This window comes from Colossoma macropomum, unplaced genomic scaffold (genome assembly GCF_904425465.1).
Source record: "Colossoma macropomum unplaced genomic scaffold, Colossoma_macropomum, whole genome shotgun sequence".
Lineage (NCBI taxonomy): Eukaryota > Metazoa > Chordata > Actinopteri > Characiformes > Serrasalmidae > Colossoma > Colossoma macropomum.
The window spans coordinates 21,735,823-21,759,792 of NW_023494810.1; the positions used below are offsets into that span (position 1 = coordinate 21,735,823).

Below are 23,970 nucleotides of genomic sequence, written 5' to 3' on the forward strand. Positions count from 1 at the left end.
CCATCTGTTTCTCTGCATACTTTGTTAGCCCCCTTTTACCCTGTTCTTCAGTGGTCAGGACCCCCATGGACCCTCACAGAGCAGGTACTATTTGGGTGGTGGATCATTCTCAGCACTGCAGTAACACTGACGTGGTGGTGGTGTGTTAGTGTGTGTTGTACTGGTACGAGTGGATCAGACACAGCAGGTATATATGTTTTTTTTAGTAACACTCGCTCGTCCAGACTTCTGCCCCACACCTCACTCCACAACCTTGAAAAAATAGGACTTGCTTGTCTGTGTGGGTCAAGAACCTTATGTATCTCCATGTACTAAATGTTGATGCTGGAGCCCTTTGCGATACAGGGGTAATCGAGGTCTGCTTGCTGTGTTGAGAGGAGCAGTGATGTTTGAGCTGAGGGTGTTAATTCTTGTGGCAGCATGTGTGATTCTCAGGGCTGGTGACATTTAGCCTGAGAAGAGGACAGAAAACGAGGCCTGTGTAGGACGGTGACTGCGCTAAAAGTTCACGGTTACTAGCTGGGTGTTTTGCATTACTTGAAGGCTTACAGTGGCAGATGGTGGTGATGGTGATATTTGCATGTGCAGCTGTCGGCAAGTATACACTCACATCTGTATGCAGCATGTGTACATGTACACCGAGTTGCCAATTCATTAGTTGTATTAATTGTACCTACACTCATTTATCAGAAACACACACACACACACACACACACACATATCATATATATACATATATATATATATATATATATATATATATATATAGTTATTGAGGCTTCTATATAATGTCCTGAATAAAAAATTTACTTAACAGCCGTTTTGACTGGAAATGAGGAAATGAAGTGAATGAAGGCTGCTCTCTGATTTTTACACAGTGCTGTATGTATGGTGCTCTATGTGAGGGTGTTTCTATATATAAATGTATATGTCAGCATGTCAAAGTCTTCACCTTGTCCTCCAGTGCAGCCATGCGTTCCTTCAGGTGGAGCTGTAGTCGTTCATTAGACTCAGTGAGCAGGCGGTCCACTGTGTCCGACAGGCGCCTGTTATGTTCCTCATTCATCTTCTCTCGCTGACGAGCCTGAGCAGAGAGAAAGAGAGGACGCGTGACAGGCAGATAAGTGAAGAGGTGGAAAGAAAATGGAGAAGATGGAGGACAATAAGAGACATTCTTCAGTGAGTAAGCATCAGTTCATTCAATGAAAATGTGTTTTTTTGTTACAAATAACAATTACAAGTTGCTAAGCAATGACAAACAGCATACAACATGCATGGGGTCCTCCTAAGTGGACTTGACTGGTTCTAGCCTTAGAGTTGATTTTGAATACAGAACATAGCCAGTAGATGGCAGGCTTAGTCATTCACACTCACAGTATTCCATGAGGGCTGTGTATTTTCAAAATGATGTAACACGGTGGTTCTCAATGCCAGTCCAGGGAGACCCTGTTTTCCATACTCTAAACCATCTGGTTCAACTCACCAAGGAGTGGATAATTAGCTGATAAGCTGAATCAGGTGTGCTAGAAAAGGGAAAACATTCAACGCAAGACAGCAGCTCCTCCTTGGACTTGATAGAAAATGTAAACATAAAATGTCAAAAATTATCAAAAAAATGTTTTTTTATGAAGCTTGTATTGTCATGAGCTGCTTTTTATTCTTAATTTATCGAGCCGGTTAATAATAGACAATAAATGTTCTGGACAAATGGAATGATCTGATCTGATTTTCTTTATACATAAGCTGCAGTAATTTGTTTATTGACAAGTTTGTTTTAGCTGAGAGGGGCCCAAGTTTTCAAAAAAACTGGCAAGAGGGCCTCAGAAAGACAAAAATATTGAATATATTTGCTTTAGAGACTACCGCAGTACTGACATAGGAGGCAAGTAGACATGTTTCAAACAGATGTAGCAACGACTTAATGCTTCATTTTAGCCATTTTAATGCTCCACTGTTGGTGCATATCTCTTACTTATACAACCCCAACTGCAAAAATCTGAGACAGTTAGTGAAATGCTAATAAAACAGAGAGCAGTAATCAGGAAATTCTGTTTGGCCTATATTAAATTGAAAACAGTGCAAAAACACATTTTATGTCTTTCATTAGGAACTATGTTTTTTTTTGGAAATATATGCTCATTACAAATTTGGTGCCTGCAACACATTACAAAAACACTGGGACAGGGGAATGTTTCACCACTGTGTTACATCACCTTTCCTTTTAACAGCACTTAATAATAGTTTAGAGACTGAGAACACAATATCCAGTCATGAAAGCGTCACTTTTTGCCATTTTTCTGGTATACAAGTCTTCGGTCACGCAACTCTACAGGGCCTTTATTGTCATATTTTGAGCTTAATAAGACACACATTTTCAATGGCAGACAGTTCTTGATTGCACACAAGCCGGTCTAGCACTCCCTGATTACATGTCCATGCTGTTGTAACATGCAGAATGTGGCTTGGTGTTGTCATGTTGAAATAAGAATAGATGCCCCTGAAAAAGGCGGCGTCTAGAAGGCAGCTTATGTTGCCCTAAAATGTGTTCAGCACTAATTTTGCTTTCACAGATGTGCAAGTTATCAACTATATCATGACAAATCCTGGCTTTTGAACTTTATGATAGTAACAATCTGGATGGTTCTTCAGTTCTTTGGCCTGAAAATACAGCATTCATTATTTCCATAAGTAATCTGAAAGGTTGACCCAACAGACCACAATATGCACAGTACAGTCCTAACTTGAATTTGTGGATGCAGGGATGGATGATGTTCACTGACAAAAGTCAAAGTATTCTTGTGCTCATGAGGTGATATCCATTACAGAAGGATGCCGGTTTTGAATGCAGTGCTGTCTGAGGGGTCGAAGGCTGTAAGCATTCACTTGTGGTTTTTGCCTTTTTCCATTATGCACAGGGATTTCTCAGGATTCCCTAAATCCTTTGACGATATTATGTACTGTAGAGGTTGAAATACCTAAAATCTTTGCTTAGTTTGCTTTGTTGGATTTTTTTCAGATTTATTTTTGGCAAAGTGACGAGCTTCAAACCATCCTTGCTCATAAAGGACTAGGCTTTTCCATAATGCTCCTTTTATACCCAAGCATAACTGCAGCAACTGTTTAAGATGTTTTCTGAACATTTCACAATGTCCCTAGTCCTAAATTTCCCTTTCCCAATTTCTTTGGAACACATTGCAGGCATCAATTTCAGAATGAGCGTATATTTACAAAAAACAATGAAGTTGATAAGATAAAACATTACATATCTTGTCCTTGTATTGTTTTTATGCAGATCAAAGTAGATTTATAAATCACTGCTTTCTGATTTTATTTGCATTTTACATACTGTCCCATTTTTTTTTGGAATTTGTTTTGTAATAGAAGCCGTAATAGAGTCTTCAGCATCTGCCCACTGTCTTGTATTATTAATGCATTTTTCTGTTCTTTTCTACGTACAGAGAAATTAGTCACAAATACCATATAATACAGATACAGCACATAGAGATTAAGTTGAAAAAATGCTAAAGTGTTCCTTTTAAAAGGTGTACATCAATCAAAGCGTGACAACATGCAATGTCAGTGCATTTAATGCCTTACATTTTACCCAGAACATGCACAGTGAAAAGTGTCCTATGCTCTCATGTGGCCATTTCACATGCTGAAATCTCTCTCAAGTCTTATAAATAAAACAGTCCAGCACAGGACAACAGAAAGAGGCATAGTGTCATCTCACTGCACTCTCAAAGTCGTAGTTGCCAGGCAACACAGTCTTAAGTTTTTATGGCGAGTGGCCGTTCATATGCAAACGGCCTAGAAAGTCACTCCGATGTCAGAAACGCCAAAAAAAGGCTGCCGATATGTCAGTATTAGGTCATAACTGGGGCCAAAGGGGGCGACATTCAGCCTCTGTGGAGAATTCCTTCAAGTAAAAATAATCATCAGCTCACACGCAGAGAGAAATTAGCCATGCATGAATTATTCAACTTCCAAATATAGCAACCAATCACGGCACTCGGCTCAGTGGGGGTGGGGAAGTTGTGCTATGTGAGGGGACAAGTTGAGAGATGGCCCATATTTGCAAAGGCATTTAAGACAGAGAGTGTGTGTAATATGTAGAGTATGGATGAATGTTTATGTTGGGGTAAATACGAGTGGTGTGCTTGTGAATGTGTGCATATGTATACTTTCATGCAAAATAAATGGGCCAAGTCCAAAATATAAGTTTTTACTGATGGCTTTTGGCCTTTTCAGAGTCCTGATTTAAATCCCACAGAGAATATTTGGTCTCACATTAAAAACAAGCTAGCTTGGCATTGTTAGCAATTGCCATCAATGCTGAATGGAACAATATTGACTCTTCTTTCTGTAAAAGGTTGTCTGGGGCTTACCCACAATACCTTAATATTTAAAGAAATCAAAGTGAAAAGGTATCCCATACTAAGCTACTTTATCTATTTGTTTAATGACTTGTTGTTAAGACAATTAAAAGCTTAATGTTTTGCCATTTTGGGAGTGTACAGTACTGTGCAATAGTCAGAGACCACTCTCTTTCTAGTCCAAAGTGCCTTTAAGTACAAGTTACTTATTTTTCTGCTGCATGAAAAAATATAAAATATGCTTAAAAGCATATTTAGTGTGTCCACTCTTTCCCATTGTTACAGCTTCCATTCTCTTCAAGAGGCTTGCTTTCAGTTTTTCAAAGTAATCTGCAGGGATATTTTTCCACACCTCCAAAGCTCAGAGTTAGAAGTTGGTTGCATTTTCTGCTTCTTACCATCCAAGTAATAGTAAATACATTCAATGATGTTGCGGTCTGGACTCTGGAGTGGTCAGCCCACTGTTCTGACAACATCAGCAGCTTCTTTGCATGGTTTGCAAATTTTCTTTTTTTTTCTCAATAACATCTTCTTGACAGGTACACAATCTTTTAATGTTGTCTTCTCACAGTGGAAGGATGGACAGAAACACCTGTGGATTTTTTCAGATCTGAAGCAAGAGTGGAGCTTGATATTCTCCTTTCTCTCAAAGATGAAAGCTTTAAGTGCTGTTCATCTGATGGTGATAGTTTTTGTGGTCTACCAGATCTAGTCCCATTTTGTCCGGTATATTTTAATGATTTTTTTAACTTAATGATTTTTTTTTCACTTATTTTCCTTTGGCTTTTCCCTTCCTTCTACACTTGCATGATCTTGCATCTAATCTCCTCAGAAACATCACCTGAAACACAAATATTTTGTACATAATGGCTGTTTTGCCTGACAATTAATGAAGGGTGGTCTCTGACTATTGCACAGAATGTTATGTTAGTGTAAATATGTGTGCTGTGCTTGTGAATGTGTATGTATATGTGTTACTTTGCACACTGTGTGAGCGTGTGCATTTGTGTGTGTGCGTGTGAAGGAATTCAGACAGACAGAACAGAGAAAGCCAGGCTAATGGGAATAGTCATCTCACAGAGGCCTTACTGTGTCCTGCAGGCCTGGTCAACACTTATTACTATGCCCACTGTCTCCTTCAGCACACACACCACACACACGTGCAGTGCATTAGCCTATATACTCACCCAAACACAGTATATGTGTACTCATGTAGAGGTAGGCAATACTGTGATAATTTACAGTTATCATGTCAAATTTTGTTATTGTCATAAACAATATTGCAGACATTGTGAGTATTTAAAGAAAGTGGTTTACTATTGTGCTACTGTATTACTGTAAAACTCATTGTTTGTGTGACTTGTCTCAAAATGTTATGTTGTCAACAATTTCCAAATCGTATCACGTTTTATTAAAAGAGAGCATAGTAAGTCTTGTTTAACTGTATCTCAGTATGTGACATTTTGATGAAAAATAACTGTATTCATGGTTTTTGATGGTTGTTTTTAAATGCAGCTCTACTAGTGCTTTGTGCTCTACTAGTGCTTTGTGTTTTGACACGTACGGTTTATCAGTAAAATAATTTCATGTAACGTTCATGTTCTAATCTGCTACTGCCATTCCACATGACTTCTTTACATTTTCATGACGTCCACCCAATCCCATTGACCATTCTAGTTGACAGCCCCTCTCCAGTTCCTCCACTCACCCGGCCGAGTTCCTGGTTCTTCTCCTCCAGTTGAGACTCCAGCTGTCGAAGGCGCTCCTCTATGTTGCCATGACGTTCCTCAGCCTGCAAGATTCAGCATCATTATTGGGAAGAGCAGGCATACTGGAGGTACATATAAATGGTCTTGTAGCCTTTTGTGTGCCCAAAAAATGCTAAACTAAGTAGTTAAGTTAGATGTACTTAAATACAATTTTGATCAAACTGTACTTACACATACTCAGGAACAGTACATTTCGAGAGTTTCTCTTTTCAGGTCTAATTTCATTCAGTTCTGTCAGTTTAGCTGCTAGACTGCTTTATTTTTATCACACTGCTCAATTTGGAGCTTTAGTGTTTTATTTTAGACCAAAAGTATGCCTAAAAGAGAAGATCAGTGTCTAGCAAACTAAAAAACCTTACAAATAAAGGTTCTTAAATGGTTCTTCTTTAATGGAGACCCCTGTCACCCAATTTTTGCCTGAAACAGTAAACCCAAAGTAAAAGGACCACTTTTCCCTCATACTTTGGGCTACGATCATGATCTTGGTCTCCTTTGAATGGTAACACTCTCAAGCTCAGAATAATTGTAAGAATGAGCGACACAGAGTAACAGAGGCTAGAATGGAGAAGTTGATTTCTGTCTGACTCATAGATCTCTAAACTGATCTCTGACTCTTGCCATGTTACCAAGACTGCATATTTTGGATTATGATGTATCTGTGGATAGCAGCAAGGCTTTGAATGTAAGGACCCACACCTTTGCTAGCGTTTGCTCATTCGACGCTTATGTAGCAAACGAGACGATCGTAACTGCTGTGAATAACGGATCATAAAATGTTTGCTGAATTCGCATCCTGAGATTTCAAGCTTTCTATATTGCATTACTGTATTGCTGGACGATTTGATATGAAAATGATGTATAAAAAAACGGCTTCGACAGAAGTGCGCTGGTACTGGTACAATAATCTAGAAAGGCTTAATTAGTATAGAATAGTGGTCTTCAGTTCTAAACTTTGAATCCTATTTCCGGTCCTGGATTTTGTAACCAGTGAGAGCTAATTAAACCACTGATGTGGCTGATTGGCCAGCTACTGTCATACCTGATTTTCACTTTAAGATCCAAGAATTCAAGGTCTGTAATTAAAGATCTATCAAAAGATTTCCCAGGGCAGGGCTTTTCAAACTGTGCCTTAAGTTTTCTGTGAGATGTGTAAAATCTCTTCACTGAAATATAAATGTAAATTGTAATTTTGATGTCTAAACGACTAATCTTACAGCCCCATATTTCTTTGACTCATAAAAGTTGTCTTTTGCTAGACTTCCTGGCTAGTGTGAAGTAACAATACGTCACTTTAGGCTACCCTGCACACTTCTGACAATGACCTGCTATCTTTGCCTCCATCTAAACTGCTCTTCAATAGGAGACCCACTAACTCCTTTCACAACAGGCTTCTCTAAAGATCTCTCGTCACGCTTGCCAATAACCTCGTAATTGAGGAACTAAACGGAGAGAGAGAACTCAACTCTCTCCATCTCTCCGCTCATGTTCCATTATTTCCTGTGGAAACTATCTCTCCATATTGATTTGGTCAGCGGAGCACAAACTTCACATTTACTAGACCGAGAGAGAGAAAGAGAGAGAGAGACATGTGGTGAGAGTGGAGAGAGACAGGTGAGAGTTAAATGAGAGAGAGAGAGCGAGAGAGAGAGGGTGAGAGAAAGAGAGACAGAGAGAGAGAGATGAGGAGAGAGAGAGATAGACAGAGAGAGATAAAGAGACGTGGTGAGAGTGGAGAGACAGTGAAAGACACAGCGATAGTGGAGAGAGAGCGAGAGAGAAAGAGAGAGAGGGAGAGAGAGAGAGAGCGATAAAGAGACATGGAGAGAGTGGAGAGAGACAGAACTCATTCAAAAACAAATCCATCAGCAAAACAAAGGACAAATATTATACATTACATAAAATACATAACTGTCGTGTGCAATTTCAACAGTAGCTGTTATTTAATACACTGCACACATATTGCACAATTACATGAATTCACACCTGTGAACTACATTATTTCAATTTATCACTATATTTTTGACTTTATTTTTAAATAAAGCATATGTGCAATTATGTGTATGGTACATATGCATATTTCTGGTGTCAAAGAAATATCTCAAATTTCCATTTTTTTGTTTTTTGACATTATTTGAGAAAATCAGACACCCTTTACATAAAGCGAAGAATGTTTTTGTCCTCTCCTGTAAAGTTGCCATTTTGGAGAGCTTTTCTTTGGACAGCAACTATATATATTATATGTACATTTTTTTCTGTTTAGCTGCTATTCTACAGTATTGCACAGCTTTTTTTTTCATTTGCACTCATATTGCATACTGTACATACACTGTTTTTATGCCTGTTAGAATTTGACACAGTTACAAATGCACACAGATTGTGTAGCATATAATATATACATATATTTTTATTACTCTTCTCCTATATTTTGGTTTCTTTTTTACTTAGTACCAGGAGGTAGTGCAGAGAACTTCACTATACAGTGTACCTGTCTGTTTCTCTGTGCAAATGACAATAAACTCTACAATTTTGAATCCTGAATGTTAAAGTTGGGAATAAAAGAACAGAATTCTTTACACATGTTGTGGAGAGCGTTAACATATACATTAACAACCAGGCCACAACTGTTAAACAATTATCAAATTCAGGACTGAATAAGGAGGCAGAAAATTCTTTCTATATGCAGATGATTTGGTTTTGCTTCTATAGCACAAGCCTTGTATTAACACATAACACTACTAGAAGAATATTGTCAAACCTGGTGAGTTTTCTCTCTCTACCTCACAGCATATCTCACTGCACACACCCAGAAACAGACCCCTCAGACATCTTAAAGATAACCATCACATCTATAGATCACTGAACAGAGAATACACACCAGCAAATTATCTGATTAAAATTTAAAAAAATCCCAAAGAAAGAAACACCTCAACAATAAACAGACTTAGTGATTATAATTTAGAAACAGAAAAGGGAAACACTAGGAGGCCCAAAGAAGATCTCAGAGAAGATTATTTCAATTCAATTAAAACTTCCCATCATTTGAAGAGAAAATGATAAAACTGAAGATGTTGTGCACATGTTAAAGGAGAGATACCAGAATGTGTTAAACTAAACAGTTAACAGCTCTCACACATGCAGAGAAAAGAACTGAAACAGTCTCTTAAGATAATCCCATGTACATGTATTATTTATTTAACTGTGTATGAATTTGTACATATATTACACGCCTGTATAAGTATGTACATATTGTATATAATATATATTTTTCTTTTATATATTTTTTCATCCTTAATATTACTCCATTATTAAGTATTCTATTCATTCCTTTGACAATAGTTGTTCATTACAATTCATGCCAATAAAGCTGTTTCAATCTGAATTCAAATTTGAGAGAGAGAAAAAGAGAAAGCCCAACAGAGAGTGAGACAGAGGGAGACAATGTGTGTGTGAGAGAGAGAGAGAGATTGAGAGAGAAAAGGGAGAAAGAGAAAGTGGCGACAGAGAGACATGGTGAGAGTGGAGCAACAATGTGTGTGAGAGATAGAGAGAGAGAGAGAGAGGGAGAGAGAAAAGGGAGAAAGAGAGAGGTGACAGAGAGAGAAAGAGAGAAGGGAGAAAAAGAGAGAGCAGGCAACAGATAGAGAGAGACATAAAGAGAAAAGTGAAAGATAAAAAAGAGAGAGAGTGGAGAGGGAGAGGAAGATGTAGAGAGAGAATAGGCAAAAGAGAGAAAGAGAGAGAGAAGGGGGAGAAAGAGACAAAAATGGGAAAGGTATCCCGCTACCTACCGCCCTTTCCGCTTTTCTCTCTAGTTTTTCTCTCGGTGACGTTCCTCTTCCCTGGTCTCTCTATTCCCTATGCTCGCTTTGCTCTCTATCTTGATGATGCTCGTGTCTCACCCCTTTCCCTCTACCTTGTTGCTCTTTTCTACTCCCGTCTTTTACCTCATCTGTTCCTTCTTTCTCTCCTTACTCTTCCCCTCCTCTACTTCTCTCTCTCTCTTCCTCTATCTAACTTCTTCTTCATTCCTCTCTCTCCCTTCTTCCTCTCTCCACCTTTCCTCTCTCCTGGGTTCTATTTTATACAGATCTATTTCTCTTTCCCGCGATAGCCCTCCCTCTCTCATATCTTCCTCTCTCTCCCTTTACTCCCTCTCTCCCTTTTTCCTTTCTCTCCTTCTCTCTCTCTCTTTCTACTCTCTCTCTCTCTTTGTCTCTCTCCATCTCACCCTTTCTCGCTCTCTCCTCTCTCTCACTCATTTCTCTCTCTCCGCTCCTCTCCCTCTATTCTAGTTTTCCCTCCCCCTCTCTCTTCTCTCCCTCTTTCTCTGTCCCTCTCTCTCTCTCTTTCTCTCTCTGCTTTTCTCCCTTTCCCTCTCTCTCTCTCCTACTCTCACGCTTTTCTCTCTCCCCTTTTCTCCCCTCCTTTCTCTCTTTCTTCCCTTCTCTCTTTCTCGTTCTTTCTCTCTCTTCCTCCCCTTCTCTCTCTTTCTCTTCCTCTCTCTCCCTCTGCTTTTCCCTCCCCCCCTTGCTACTCTCTTCGATTGCCATCTTTAATTAGCTTCATTAGTCTGCTCAGTCGTACTGACGGTGAATTTGGTCGCTTGTGTTCAGCACAGACACTCCGCTCCTTCAGCAGAGGCTGTCAGACAGAGAGAGATCTCTATTGACGGAGCAGGGATTGTTTCAACAGCAGAGATGAAGGCGTAGAGGACAGAGGAGGAGGACGCTCCAGTTTATCAAAGTGTGATATAACACCATTGTGTCTCTGAGAGCTGCAGAAGTCTGAAATTCTACTTTGTTATATTGAATAATTGTTGTTTTCCTCAGTGACCTACAAAAGGATTCTTGAAAGAATTCATGTGCTGCAATGAACAAGCTCGTATTGCTCGTATTTGTCCTTTCAAATTTCCCACTTTTAAAAAAAGTTTGAGTCTTTGTTTACTTAGCTGTTTGTTTGTTTATATAGTTTGGACACTAAATATAAAATATATATGAAATATCCAGAACAACTGTTATTTTGAAAAAAGAGAGAGAGAAAGACATAAAGAGACATGGAAATAGAGAGAGAGGGAGAGAGAGAGACAGAGTGGGAGAGAGAGAGAAACTTTGTTTATTTTTTTTAATACAAGGCAGGAGGGTGGAGGCTAGCGCGTGCTTCCTCTGAGAGGCCAGCCACTGCATCTTTCAAACCTACTCCAAACTGCACAACATCATTGGGCAGCTTTGAGGAGAACAATTGGGGCCAACCTTGGCTATCATCATGCTGAGTGATGGGGACAGAGAGGGCCTTTTTACCCACTTAGAGAGATCAAGACCATTTATGGCTGTGGTATCATCACAGATTGGACGATGCTTAGACCACAGCTGCGTTTACAAACTGTTCTTCCTTTATTGCTAAATTGTTCAATTACTTTTTTGGTCAGTTTTAATAAGGGTTTTTTTTTAACCTGAAGCTCACACTGTGTGGGCTAAAAGAACACACTAGAACAATGTTTTTCTCCATTTTTCCCAAAATTTTTCCCAATGTTTAACTAAACTAAAATTCTGCACTTAGCTAACATGTTATTTACATTATAAAACTGCAAAAGAAATCAGTTAAAATAGAAATGACAGATTGGCTGTTTGACAATTGCATGTTTAGAGCAAAATGTGCCCCTTTCAATCTTGTACATCCCTTGATAAAATTACTGAAATCTATTAATCAATAATGAGAACCTTTATGAACCTTTCATGTTCATTAATCTCTCACAACATTCATTTTCTACCTACCAATGTGCAGGACACATTGCTTCTTCAGTATTGTACATACTCCTCTCAGTAATACGGTGTGTGTGTGTGTGTGTGTGTGTGTGTGCGTGTGTGTGTGTGTGTGCTTGCCTTGGTAAGTGCAGCTACTCTCTGAGCGAGTTCAGCCTCCACCTCAGGCAGAGTCTCAGCCTTCCTCATGGTCTGCTGCAGCCTCTGCTCAGCCAGCTCCAACAGCTCCTGCAAGTGCCTTACTTTCTCCTCGCTCTGACACACACACACACACACACACACACAAAGTGTATATGTACACAATCACCACATTAAAATACTCACATAGCGTATATGTACACATACAACCCATACATATGCATGAAAATACTCACATTTACACACATAATTACAAAATACCCACAAAACAACACAAATCATATCCAAACTTGTACCAACAATAAGAAGGCACACACAACACCACATAAATACAAATCACCAGTGAACACACACACAAATGCCCACGAACATGCAGACACGCACACACCCACAGGCACAGGACAAACGTGTTGTAGTAAAGGAAAGAGGAAATTAAAGGCATGTTCATCAATCGCTGTAAAAAAAAAATATGAGTATTATACTGTGATAAGCCCAAAATTCAGCCCAATTTCCAATGCAAATTATACCTGAAATCTTATGAAGTCAGTTTTATTTACATCATTTTTATTACTATTATTATTATTACTATTATTATTATTATTTATAACAATGGGGGTTGAGTAACAAAATTCAACACTTTTGTAGTACCAACCAAATACCAGATTTATATACATAGTCTGTAAACATCTAGTTTCTAGTTAAAACCACACTCACATTCCATTTGTAAATAAAGATTACAAAAAAGTATCACCAAAGTCCTTATGGAAAAGAATTTTTATAGCAAAAAATGTAAAACATATACAGATAGATAGATAGGTAGGTAGGTAGGTAGGTAGGTAGGTAGATAGATAGATAGATAGATAGATAGACAGATAGATAGATAGATAGATCTCGCCCACTCCACAAAACACACACATATAGTGAGAGAAACCCTCTGTACGCTCTGCTGACAGAAACACCAGAGTGAATGTGACTGCAAAGCCCCTTTCTTCTCTCTTCTTACAGCCTTGAGTGAAGAAACATTCACACACATTTTCTCGCTCTCTCTCTCTCACACACACACACACACACACACACACAGACACACACGTCCTGTTTTTCTCCTGCGTGCCTTTACTTCTGACTGTGTGTATTTGGAATGCTATAACAGCACTGCAGCTTCACAGCTCTTCTACAACTCCCCCAACTACTACACACTCTACAGACACACATCTCCCACTGAAACCCCCTCAAACTCCTATTCAAGACCATCTAACTGGCTACATGAATAAGTCAGTAGCCTCAGTCTTGGTTAAGGCATCACAGAACTGATGGGGAGGGACGATGAACTCAGCTTTGTCTGCATATGAACTGGAGATGACCCTCCAGCCTGGGTGAACACCAGGTGAACTCTGGTTGAACCCAGCCTTCATCTTCCTCCACCAGGGCCCTGGCTGAGGAGCAGCTGACCGTACCTGCCGGTGCAGCGAGTCCTTGGTGGCTAGCTCGTTCTCCAGCTTGTCGTTCAGGTCGTGGATGGAGGTGGTTTCCCGCTGGGCGGCCAGGTAGCGCTTCTCCAGCGTTGTGATGCGCTCCTCCATGTCCTCCTTCTGTGCCATCGCCTGTCGAACAGGCATATAGTAAGAGGAAAAAAAAACAGTAATAACAAAGCATTCCAAGAAAACTCTTAAAACCTGTAAATGCGTAGGGGACACTAGGATACAACAGTAATGAAGACAATGCATGATTAGTACCTAATTTATGCAAAGTTCATAGACATATGAACAAAGAAGAGAAATGGGAGATGAAGTCTGAGATTCACAGTTAGGAATTATATAAGGTCAAAATGGGGTCCTCAAATCCTTCACACTTTCAAACTCATCAGTTACTGACACTCAGAAACACATGCAAGCTTAACTCTTAAACTCTACCCTGTAGCTTGAAAAGATTGTTCTACATAGTAATATTTTTTCTCTTTTCCCTTTAAAATTCTCAAATACCCCTAACTCAGGAGTCGGCAACCCAAATGTTAAGAAGAGCCATTTTGTCCTTTCAACAAAAATCAAACCACCTTAGGAGCCACAACAGTTTATGTCCATTTTACCATCTTGGCTATAAATATGTCTCAGTATGAGCTGATGTCCTAGTATAGGCTGAAAATTAGACTTACTCTGATCTGCTTTAAGCTTTAGCTCAGCTATAGCCGCTTTTCTCGCATCTCTGACAAGATACTCTTCCACAAAAGTAGAACAGTTTTTTGTAAAATGTCTCTCAATGTTAGGCCTTTTACAAAGCTGAAGTCAGCTTTTCATTTGCCAGCTTCTTGTTCCACCTTTAGTGGTGCTTGAGGTGCCAGAATGTAACTGCTGCACCTTTTAAGATGGAACGGGAAAATTCAAACAAGAAGCTGGCAAAAGAGAAGCTGATTTCAGCTTCACAACTTATTAATGATTGACAGTTTCTTGCTGCAGATTAAATGTATCAGGAAACCAGCTGAAGTGATTATAAAAGCAAATATGTCCATTTGTCTCCAAATTATCAATGTTCGTCTCAAATCTTTCTCTTTGCCATTTCGTTAGCTGGTAGCTAGGCAAGATTGTTGTCTGCGTTGCTATAGTGACCAGCAGTCTGCACAGCAACCTTCAGGGTTGAAGTGTGAATCAGCAGTTATAATTCCAGCATTTAAGACTGTTTATTATCAAAACTGTATTGAACCATCAGCAGAGCTTTATTTTACTGCAAAGGAGGATTATTTTATTTTTACCTAAAAAATCTAATTCTGCTGTGGAGCTGCGAAAAGGCAGTAAGAGAGCCACATGTTGCCAACCCCTGTCCTAACTGTTGTCACTTAAAGGGCCCATATTCTACATTTTCTTGATTTTTTCACACTGAGGTCCACTTACAACATTAAAAACAATCAGACTTCATTATATTTGTCCATTTTACAACCTCTATTTATTCCTTGAAATAAATATATTAGACATATTAAATATATATGAGAATGGGCTGTTTGTGTTACTGTGCCTTTAAGACTGATATATGTGAATAATGTCTGTTCTAATTAGCTGCCCTGTATTGTGCCTCATTCAAAAACCAGTCCAGGCTGAAACACTTCTTATAACTTCAGTGTGAATGGGCGGAGCTAAACCGCTGTAGGCTGAATAGGTGGATGCAGGTCATTGCAACAGCTTTCATGATGTCACAAAAACACTGAATTCAAAACAGCCTGTTTTTGCACCTTAGTTTCCATATATGGATTGTATAGTTGGGGGTGTGAATGGTATGTTTTGAAATGTCAACAACGTTTACATACTACATTAAACTCTTCCATTTAAAAGTGGTGAGGAAAATGAGTTTTTTCATCAAAGGGGCTTTTAAAATCCAAGAAATTTTCCTCTTTGTCCAAATGTGCTCTACTACTTTAGCAACTGAGGCTAACAAGTAATGGCAGAAGAACACAGTAATAGTTACTGTGTTCTTCTAGCATTTAGCTTGCTGAACAGTCATTTATTTCCCATCAGATGGATTAAACTGATGTAGAGAAGTGCAGATAGCTGCAAAAGGTGAGATTCTGAGAGCTGCTGTCATTTTAGGCAAAGAAAATTGTTAACTGCATAAGCCTCGTAGCTCAATTTAAAAACTAAAGACGCACACATGCCTTGGCTGATATAAATACAGCTCAGCAGAGTTCTCTGTTTGGTCACACTCCCTGCTTTCTTTTTCATTGTCTGGCCCTTGGATCGAGGCTATGCTCTGTCTGTGTGGATCACGCTCACCTCGCGGATGTCTCTCTGATGTTTGGTGTTCAGCTCTTCGCTCTTCAGCAGCTCCTTGCGGACATTGGCCAATTCACCTTCCAGCTCGGCCACGCGGCCATTCAGGGTGTTAGCCCGATCACGGCTCGTGGCTAGCTCTTTGTTAGCCTTGTCCAGCAGCTCCTGCAGCTCCAAACAGCGACTGGCCTCATCGTGGACGTCTATAGAGCCGTTGGGCAGTCTCTGTAGGATATGTAAAGGTACAGAGACAAAGCTATGTTAGTGAAGTAGCAGTTAAGGATGATTGCTTTGTATGTCTGTTAGGTTTGCATAATATGGACAAAAGTATCTGGACAGGTGTTCCAGTGTTTCAGACGCATTCATTGCTAAAAGGTATATAACATCAAACACATAAGCATGAAATCTCCATAGACATAGAAACATAATTTGTTTGTGTGGAAGTCAAGCACCTTGAAGATTATTCCTATTGGACTCAAACACATTTCCTAACAGGAACGTGTGCTATTGCAGTAGGAGAATCCTCTAGAGGGCTGTGCGAGGAAAGGAGCGCTTGATTTCACATCAGAAATGAGCTCTGCCCTGACATACAGCACTGCTGAGGGAGGATTCTTTAGCACTCTGCACTGTAGAGAGCAAGTACAGAGCAAGTGTGAGAGGAAAGCTCTGATATTTAGTCTGTAGGACAGGTCACCTCTGCTCTGTGCGCAAGAATTTCAGGTGCTGGCAAGATATTCGCCCCAGGGACCCAGGTGTGAGTGTGGCGTGTGTGTTTTTGTACATTTTCAGGACAAAATGTCCTGACTAAAACCAGAAGAAAACAATTCTACCCTACAGAACCAACAAAATATTGATGTTATAAAGGTTTGTTTGTTACAAGAACTACATGTTTCATTGTTCTAAACCAAAAGGGGTAAAATATAGCCTACTCAGTGTGGTATGGGTGAGCAGAGACAGAGCCATTAATAATGCCATAGAAGCAACTGAGAGGTCTTCCAGGCTGTGGATCAGAAGAAGTGAGCCGTGGAGTGCATGTGCTACTGGGACACAAGCCAAGGCTTGGTCAACCCTGGTGGGTCACCTGGGAGAGAGTGTCTCAAGCTGCAAAAACTGAAACACCCAAGGACCACAAGATACATCACTGATGTGTCTTAGAGCATCAGAAGATATCCAATAAGTAGATCACCCAATTGAAAAAGTAACTGCCCCCTTAGTAACTTAGGCAACAAATGACTGTTATGCTTAGACCAGCAATGTAATTACCTGCTTCAGAGGTAGGATTCACAGGATTATGTTATGATCTGTTTAAACCCAGGGTATTAACTGAGAAAGTAATAAGCCAAATATATTTTAAAAAATCATCATTTATAGGGTACTTTCTATTGGGAAGTGGCTGTGTCAAACCCTAACCCCTAACTTTCATCTTCTGAAAATAATACAATTTTTTAAAAGTTTTTTTAAGATCTTTTTGATTTCTTTTTAACCCCTTAAAATCTCAGGGTTATTACATACTAAAGCTTATTATTCAGTAACTACAGGGACATCAGTGCAAACTGGCTGAGCTATTCTTAGGTTATAGAAGTGTGTAAAAAAGGTTTGGATTTAGATTTGTCATGGGTTTAATTTTTAAATAATAATAATAATAATAATAATAATAAAAACATTATTCAAAAAATGCTGTCCCATGTTTTCATGTCACTACCGAAACACGAAGATTTGTAATTTTAGAGCAGGAAGTGATTCTGTATCCCTGTCCCTCATGGCCACAGTTAGATCTCATTGTTTTGAAGTGAATGTGTCCAAAAGTCTGAACATCAGTGTGTAACATTAAAAACTGTCACTGCCGAAATATATATAAATATAATTTTCTGACTGATAGATAGATAGATAGATAGATAGATAGATAGATAGATAGATAGATAGATAGATAGATAGATCACAAAATAAACAAAGTGGCAGTGCAATATGAGTGGCTTAGTGTACAATAATGTCCTGGCACAGTGACGAGATGTTGTACAGTGCGATCGCTGTTGGTACAAATGATCTCCTGTACCGTTCCTTACTACAGTGGAGCTGAATGAGTCTGTTGCTGAAGGTGTTCTGCTGTCTGACCAGTAGATCATGGAGGGGGGTGAGATGTATTGTCCAGGATAGCAGTGAGTTTAATAAGTGACCTCCTTTCAACCAGCACCTCAAAACCATCCACTGAGCATCCCAAGACAGAACCAGCCTTCTTGATCAGTTTGTTGAGCCTTTTTGCCCCGCCCCACCTCTGATGCTGCCTCCCCAGCAGACTGCTGCAAAGAAGACAGAACCCGCAACAACAGACTGGTAGAAGAGTGCCACCATCTTGGTGCACACATTAAAGGGCCTGAGCCTTCTCAGAAAGTAGAGACTGCTCATCCCCTTCCTGTACACAGCCTAAGTGTTGGCCCTCCAGTCCAGTTTGTTGTCAAGTTTGTTGATATTTGTAGGTGTCTACCAGCTCAATGTTCTGACCCATGACGGTAACGGGACATATCGTGGTCCTCTTCCTCCTGAAGTCCACCACCATCTCCTTGGTCTTGGTCACATTGGGGATCAGGTGGTTCCTCGTACACCACTCAACAAAGCTTTTCACAAGGTTCTTATATTCTCCTTCCTGCCCATCCCTAATGCACCCAACCACAGAGTCATCAGAAAATTTCTGAAGGTGGCAATGGTTCGACCTGTAGTCAGACTGTACTGCAGTTAAGTGAACTTTTCTGATTCTGATTTTATGTGCGTTCAAAGCTGTGTTTGCTAGTCATGTCCTGGTTAGCGGTTTCGAGTTTTGCTCAAAATTAGCTAAAATTGTCACTACCGAAACAGTCACTACCGAAACATTTAGTAAAGTTTCAGTTGTATTATGTTTGTGACATTTTAACGACAAAATGGAATGTTCAATCATTTGTTTTAATAAAATACACATAAATAAGGTACAGCATCACTCAAAGCCAAAGGATTTTAGTCTAAAGTCCAAAGCAGTTAAACAGCCGAAATGTGTTTTCAACTCTTTGAACCAGTTCAGTATAATGATCCCCCCGTACACAAACAAGTGTGAGTGTTTGGCTGTGTGTGTGTGTGTGCTTTCTCAGGGTGCACCTTGAAAAAACAGCAAGATATCCATTTTCCTCTATAGGTCCCTGTGCACACTTTTTGCTGAAAGATGCTTAACTCTCAAGGCGCTTCAGTTACTCATCCTATGCTGCAGTCTGCTTTTAATGATCTTGACCTACAAAAAGGGTGTGCGTGTGTTTGTGTTGCAGCGTGCTCACAGATCTCTGATTTGGGTAGGCGGATGTTTTGATGCACCTCTCTGTCTAAAACAGAATTAATTTGTGGGTGTTAATTAAATAAACTTTCAGAGGGAAGTCTCGATTCGAGACCCCAGCAGGCGGCCTGACAAAATCAGCCTTTTTTAAACCTTCCCCTCTCTTCCGTGATTGTTTTCACCTACTCCTTTTTTCCCTTTTGCTGATGCCTAACTCTCAGTTAGCTCTCTGACACAAACATGCATTGAAAGTAACTGCTGAAAAATCCATTTGTAAAACAGATCATTCTAGTTCTGTATTCTGATTGGCTGAGCCATATTACACATATGACCACACATCAGTTGAAGTAGCCTTAAAGTCATCATTTAAACCATGAAAAGAATTTATGTTGATTAATAAGTTTGTAAATATTGTTATGCATTATTATTAACCCAAGAATCTATTAAAAGTTGCACAGGAGAGTCCCTAAACCATAACACTGACGAAGAATGTACAGATTTATGAATACGCAAAATTATGTAAACTGTAAACACCTCTTTCCCAAACCCCTCCCCTTTCAACTCCACTGTCACGCATGTGTAGAGAACACTACTTTTTATGCCATTACCTGATCTGTACCGCACATGTGTAAATATTTTATGGCAGTTTCAAAGTGTAGTTGAGCCTTAACAAAACAGCCATACTGTTCAGTAGTACCTACATGTTTATTTTGCTCTCCTCCCTGCTTGGTTGGCAAGCTATCACAGAAAACACAGAGCTTTAATGTGTGATTATCTACCTGACTGGTTTTGCTTTGTGAATGACAGCATGAACAAAGCTGGGCAAAATATAGGCTCAAGCTCAAATCACTTCCTACCTCTATGTAGTGTGCACTACATAGGTCATTATATAACAGCTTCTACACACAAACCATGCATTACAAAAGCCATTTATATTCAATCATAGATCCACAAGTCACAGACATGCTCTTATACAAAACCACAATGACAGAAACATTGAGCAGGGTTTTGTCTGGACCCCTCCCGCCTCGCTGTGCTCCAACCTGAATGTTTTCACCCACAGAAAGAAACTTAATATTAAGTATGATCTTAAAATAGATGGTTCTTGAAGCGTTCTTTATTAAGGGAATGGTTCTGCTTAGAATGAGGAGTTCTATATAGAATCATTTCATGCTTAAATGGGTCTTTGTATGGTGAAATCATTCATCAGATTGATGCAGAATGTGTTGTATGAAGTTCTAAATAGAACCTTTTTTGAAAATGGTTCTATATATATATAGCACCAAAAAAGGTTATAATAACGGTATCAAGAACCCTTTTTGGTGCTATATAGAACTGTTTTCAGAATATTTTCCAACATTCTGTAAAGCTTGTCCAGTTGCTATGAAAGATGTATCATAAGATCTGTATAAATATGTCATTATTAAAAATCATTGTGCAGTTCCCTGACCATAAAGCTGCTTTGACCATAAAGTTACTTGAGAATCCATCTCCCCTGTTATGGACTATGGTCCCTCCTTCGTGGAGGAATTTATCTATTCATGCTCCACCATAAATGCATTGTTTCATATCTTTACGGAACATTGGCAAAAATCACATTTAACCTAATGAGAAACTGTATTACACAACTTTAAACACAAGAATAGAGCGAATTATTATTGTTTCCTGTCATGTAATCGAGCTAACTTTATCATTGTGGCAAACCCACTGTTAGCATTTCCAACCAACCTAGTTTCGATTAGCGACAATAACAGTCTGGCTAAGAAATGTAGCACTGTAAACTGGAACTCAATGTTACGTAGCAAATATTGCTACAATTTCTCATTATGTTGAATGGGGTTTTTGGCAACATTCTGCAAAACTTGTCCAACCTAGCAACAGTTGCTACGAGGAATGTATGGACAGGTCAAATGACGTCTGTACAAATGTGTTAAGCTGTTAAAAGCCATTGCGCAGTTCACAGAATAATTTGTGACCATAATGTGCTTGGCAACCATAATGTACTATTATGGACTAGATTGTTATGTGGAATTCATGCTCACAAATGCATCCTTTCATAGCTTTATGGAAAGTTGGCAAAAATCACACTTAACTTAGTGAGAAACTGTATAACATAACACATTTTAAAAATATGTACATTTAGGGTGAATTATTTCTTGCAAATTATGTCTATTTCGTGTGTATGTGAAAGACCATGATGTTACGATAGATTAATTAGCTGACGTTATTATAGTGGCGTAAATATTATTAGCATTTCCAACCGAGCTGGTCTTGATTATCTACAACAACACAGTCCAGTTTAGTATAGCGTTTTAAACTGGAACTCAACATTAAGTAGAAAGGATTGCTACAGTTTCTCATTATATTTAACAGGATTTTTGCCCATTCTGTAAATCCAACCTGGCAACAGTTTCTATTATAGCATGGGTATATGAAGTGGAGTCAGTATAAAAAGTAGCACAGCATTCTAAACTGGAAACTCAATGTAATGTACGTTGAATGACATTTTTGTTAACATTCTGCAAAGCTTGTCCAGCCTGGCAACAGTTGCTATAAAGAATGTACAGATAGGTCAAGCTAAGTCTAATAAATGTGTCAAGTTAAAATGATCGCACAGGTCATGAAATAATCTTTGACCACAATATTGCTTGGTAACCATAGCCTGCTGTTAACAAGTTACACTGCTTGTCGGACAAAGTGTTTATTGTGATTAGTAGCTAACAATAAATGAAAGTATTTATTAAATACTGAATTTATCCAACACTAACTTTGCATATTGCCTAAGAAACACCTCTTTAAACACTGTAATGCACTGTAATGCATGGCCTCCTCTGGCTTATTGGTTTACTTTATTTTCAGTTATGACCTGAAAGTCTCAAGATTCTCATCTTTAGCACCTTCAAGATCAACAGTGAATATCAATGCGATCTTTTAAACACCAAAACAGTCTCTGCTGTATGCCTGTTGAGCAGCGGCTGTCAGTTTTTGACAGTCTTAACAGTGCAGGGAGTTTTGATCCTCGGGGGGTCCAGGCCTGTGTGCAGTGTCAGAATCCTATCTCTGCCCTCCAGGGAGGCTTCTCTCGGCCCTCACGGGAAAACTCCATTGTCTGGACCTAGACTGCTCTGTCTGGGAATGTCCTCTCAGACGTTTTGGAGTGCTATTAAAATCCGGAGTATTAAATCCCCTTCGGAAGTATCCTAGGCCTGCCTTGATCCTCCCTAAACACAAACGTGTCATGTAGCTGTGATTTGACGTGCTGTTTTTTTCCCGCTTGGCAGCACTGCTGAAATCCAGCCTGCCGTCTGGGGGGGTTCCAGAGATAGGACACTGCTAATGGAGCTAAAACGGGTGCATCACACTCCAGAGGCATGTATGTTGTGATGGAATCTTTGACTCTCTTTCAGGTGCTCAAGTCTATGATGGCAGACTTCTCTTAAAGCTCTTTCTTAGAAATGCATGGACCAAAAGGATTCATATAGCATCAAAATAAAATGTAAAAGCCCATACAGAAGGGCAACCTTAGTTACGCTTAGGGAATTCCCTTCATGCTCATGAACGAAGCATAAATTATGAAGAATACAATACTTCCATTGCTTCTGGAAAGATACTTTAAGCAATTTCATTTGATATTTAGGATAAGAGGTGGTTCAGAAAAGTTAGATCATATCAGCTAGACATGTTTATTAAATAAAGCAATGGTTTAGGCCGAAATCTAATTTGAACAATGTTCCCCTTTCTCCAATGTGGTCAACCAGCCCAAACAAGTTTGCTTCATTAGTTTTGCATCAGAGCTACTAGGCTAATGTAGCTAATAATCAGGGCTGGCCTAAACAGCATTTTACAGGTTTTGAATACTCATTAGTACAGTTGTATGCAAAAGTTTGAACTCTCCTGGTCAAATTACATGTTGATTTTCTAAGTGAAAATATGTTAACTTCTACAGAGAATACAAATATTTCTGCAGTTTTTAGTGCACAGTTTCTATTTTCTAGCTGAATTTAAAATACTAGACATAAACATAAAACACATATGTTTTGCACAAGCCTTTTATGTTTTTTTAATATATATGTTAAATTCAGCAAATAAACAGTAATCATGTATTAAGCATATACGTATAAAAGTATAAAAGTATATATTTTATTCATATCATGATATTAGGATATCATAATAAACAGGAGGGGGGGATTCGCCAAACATTAAATTTGAAGCAGGAAGAAGAGGCCATTTTAAGTACAGAGCCAGTTAAATCTGCCAATCTGAGTTAGAAGGTTTGTCATGCTGCTCCGTCCAAACAGACTAAAATGTGTCTTTTAAACATACTGGTTAATCATCAGAGAGAGTGTATGTGCGATATGTTGCATGTGTGTCCAAACTTGTATTATAATACTGGCATCTGCAAATTGTCTACAATGTTTGGAAACACTGTAGAAAATGTCATTTAACCCGATATCTTCTTCTTACCTGGAAAATTTCTAAGTGATTCAGGGTTTTTTTTTTTTTGGACTGTGTCGTGTTATGAATCGCTACTGCCATATGTAAATTAAGGAAATACGTCGCCACACCCCACGTCACGTAAGCAATAAACATACGGGTGATCCTCTTTTATGAATGAGCACACATTTTACCACCACAATATCTGCTCTTAACAGTGAATTAGTCTCTGCATTTTAGAAATCTGGCCCTACATATTTAGTTACAGAGCTTTTGATGCACATACTCTTAAACATATGCACACACATGTATTTACAGAACATGGATGTGTTTGTATGCATTGTTTGTGAGTGGATGTTTGCATGCTTGTGTGCTATCTGACATTTGTCGTTTCTAAGAATCCATAACATACAAAAAAATCGAGAGAGCAACGTAATGTAAATAAACAGT

The 23,970-nt window shown here is 39.1% G+C and overlaps 1 protein-coding gene across 1 annotated transcript in view; it reads right to left on the minus strand.

Moving 5' to 3' along the window:
* ppfia4 (PTPRF interacting protein alpha 4) overlaps window positions 1-23,970 on the minus strand; it is a 191,746-nt gene that overhangs the window by 40,437 nt on the left and 127,339 nt on the right. The window contains exons 6-10 of the mRNA XM_036559543.1: window positions 15,798-16,019; window positions 13,497-13,643; window positions 12,025-12,159; window positions 6,085-6,168; window positions 953-1,084 (exon numbers count right to left, since the gene is read on the minus strand). Coding sequence (XP_036415436.1) covers window positions 953-1,084; window positions 6,085-6,168; window positions 12,025-12,159; window positions 13,497-13,643; window positions 15,798-16,019 — 720 coding nt within the window. The remainder of the gene's footprint in view (window positions 1-952; window positions 1,085-6,084; window positions 6,169-12,024; window positions 12,160-13,496; window positions 13,644-15,797; window positions 16,020-23,970) is intronic.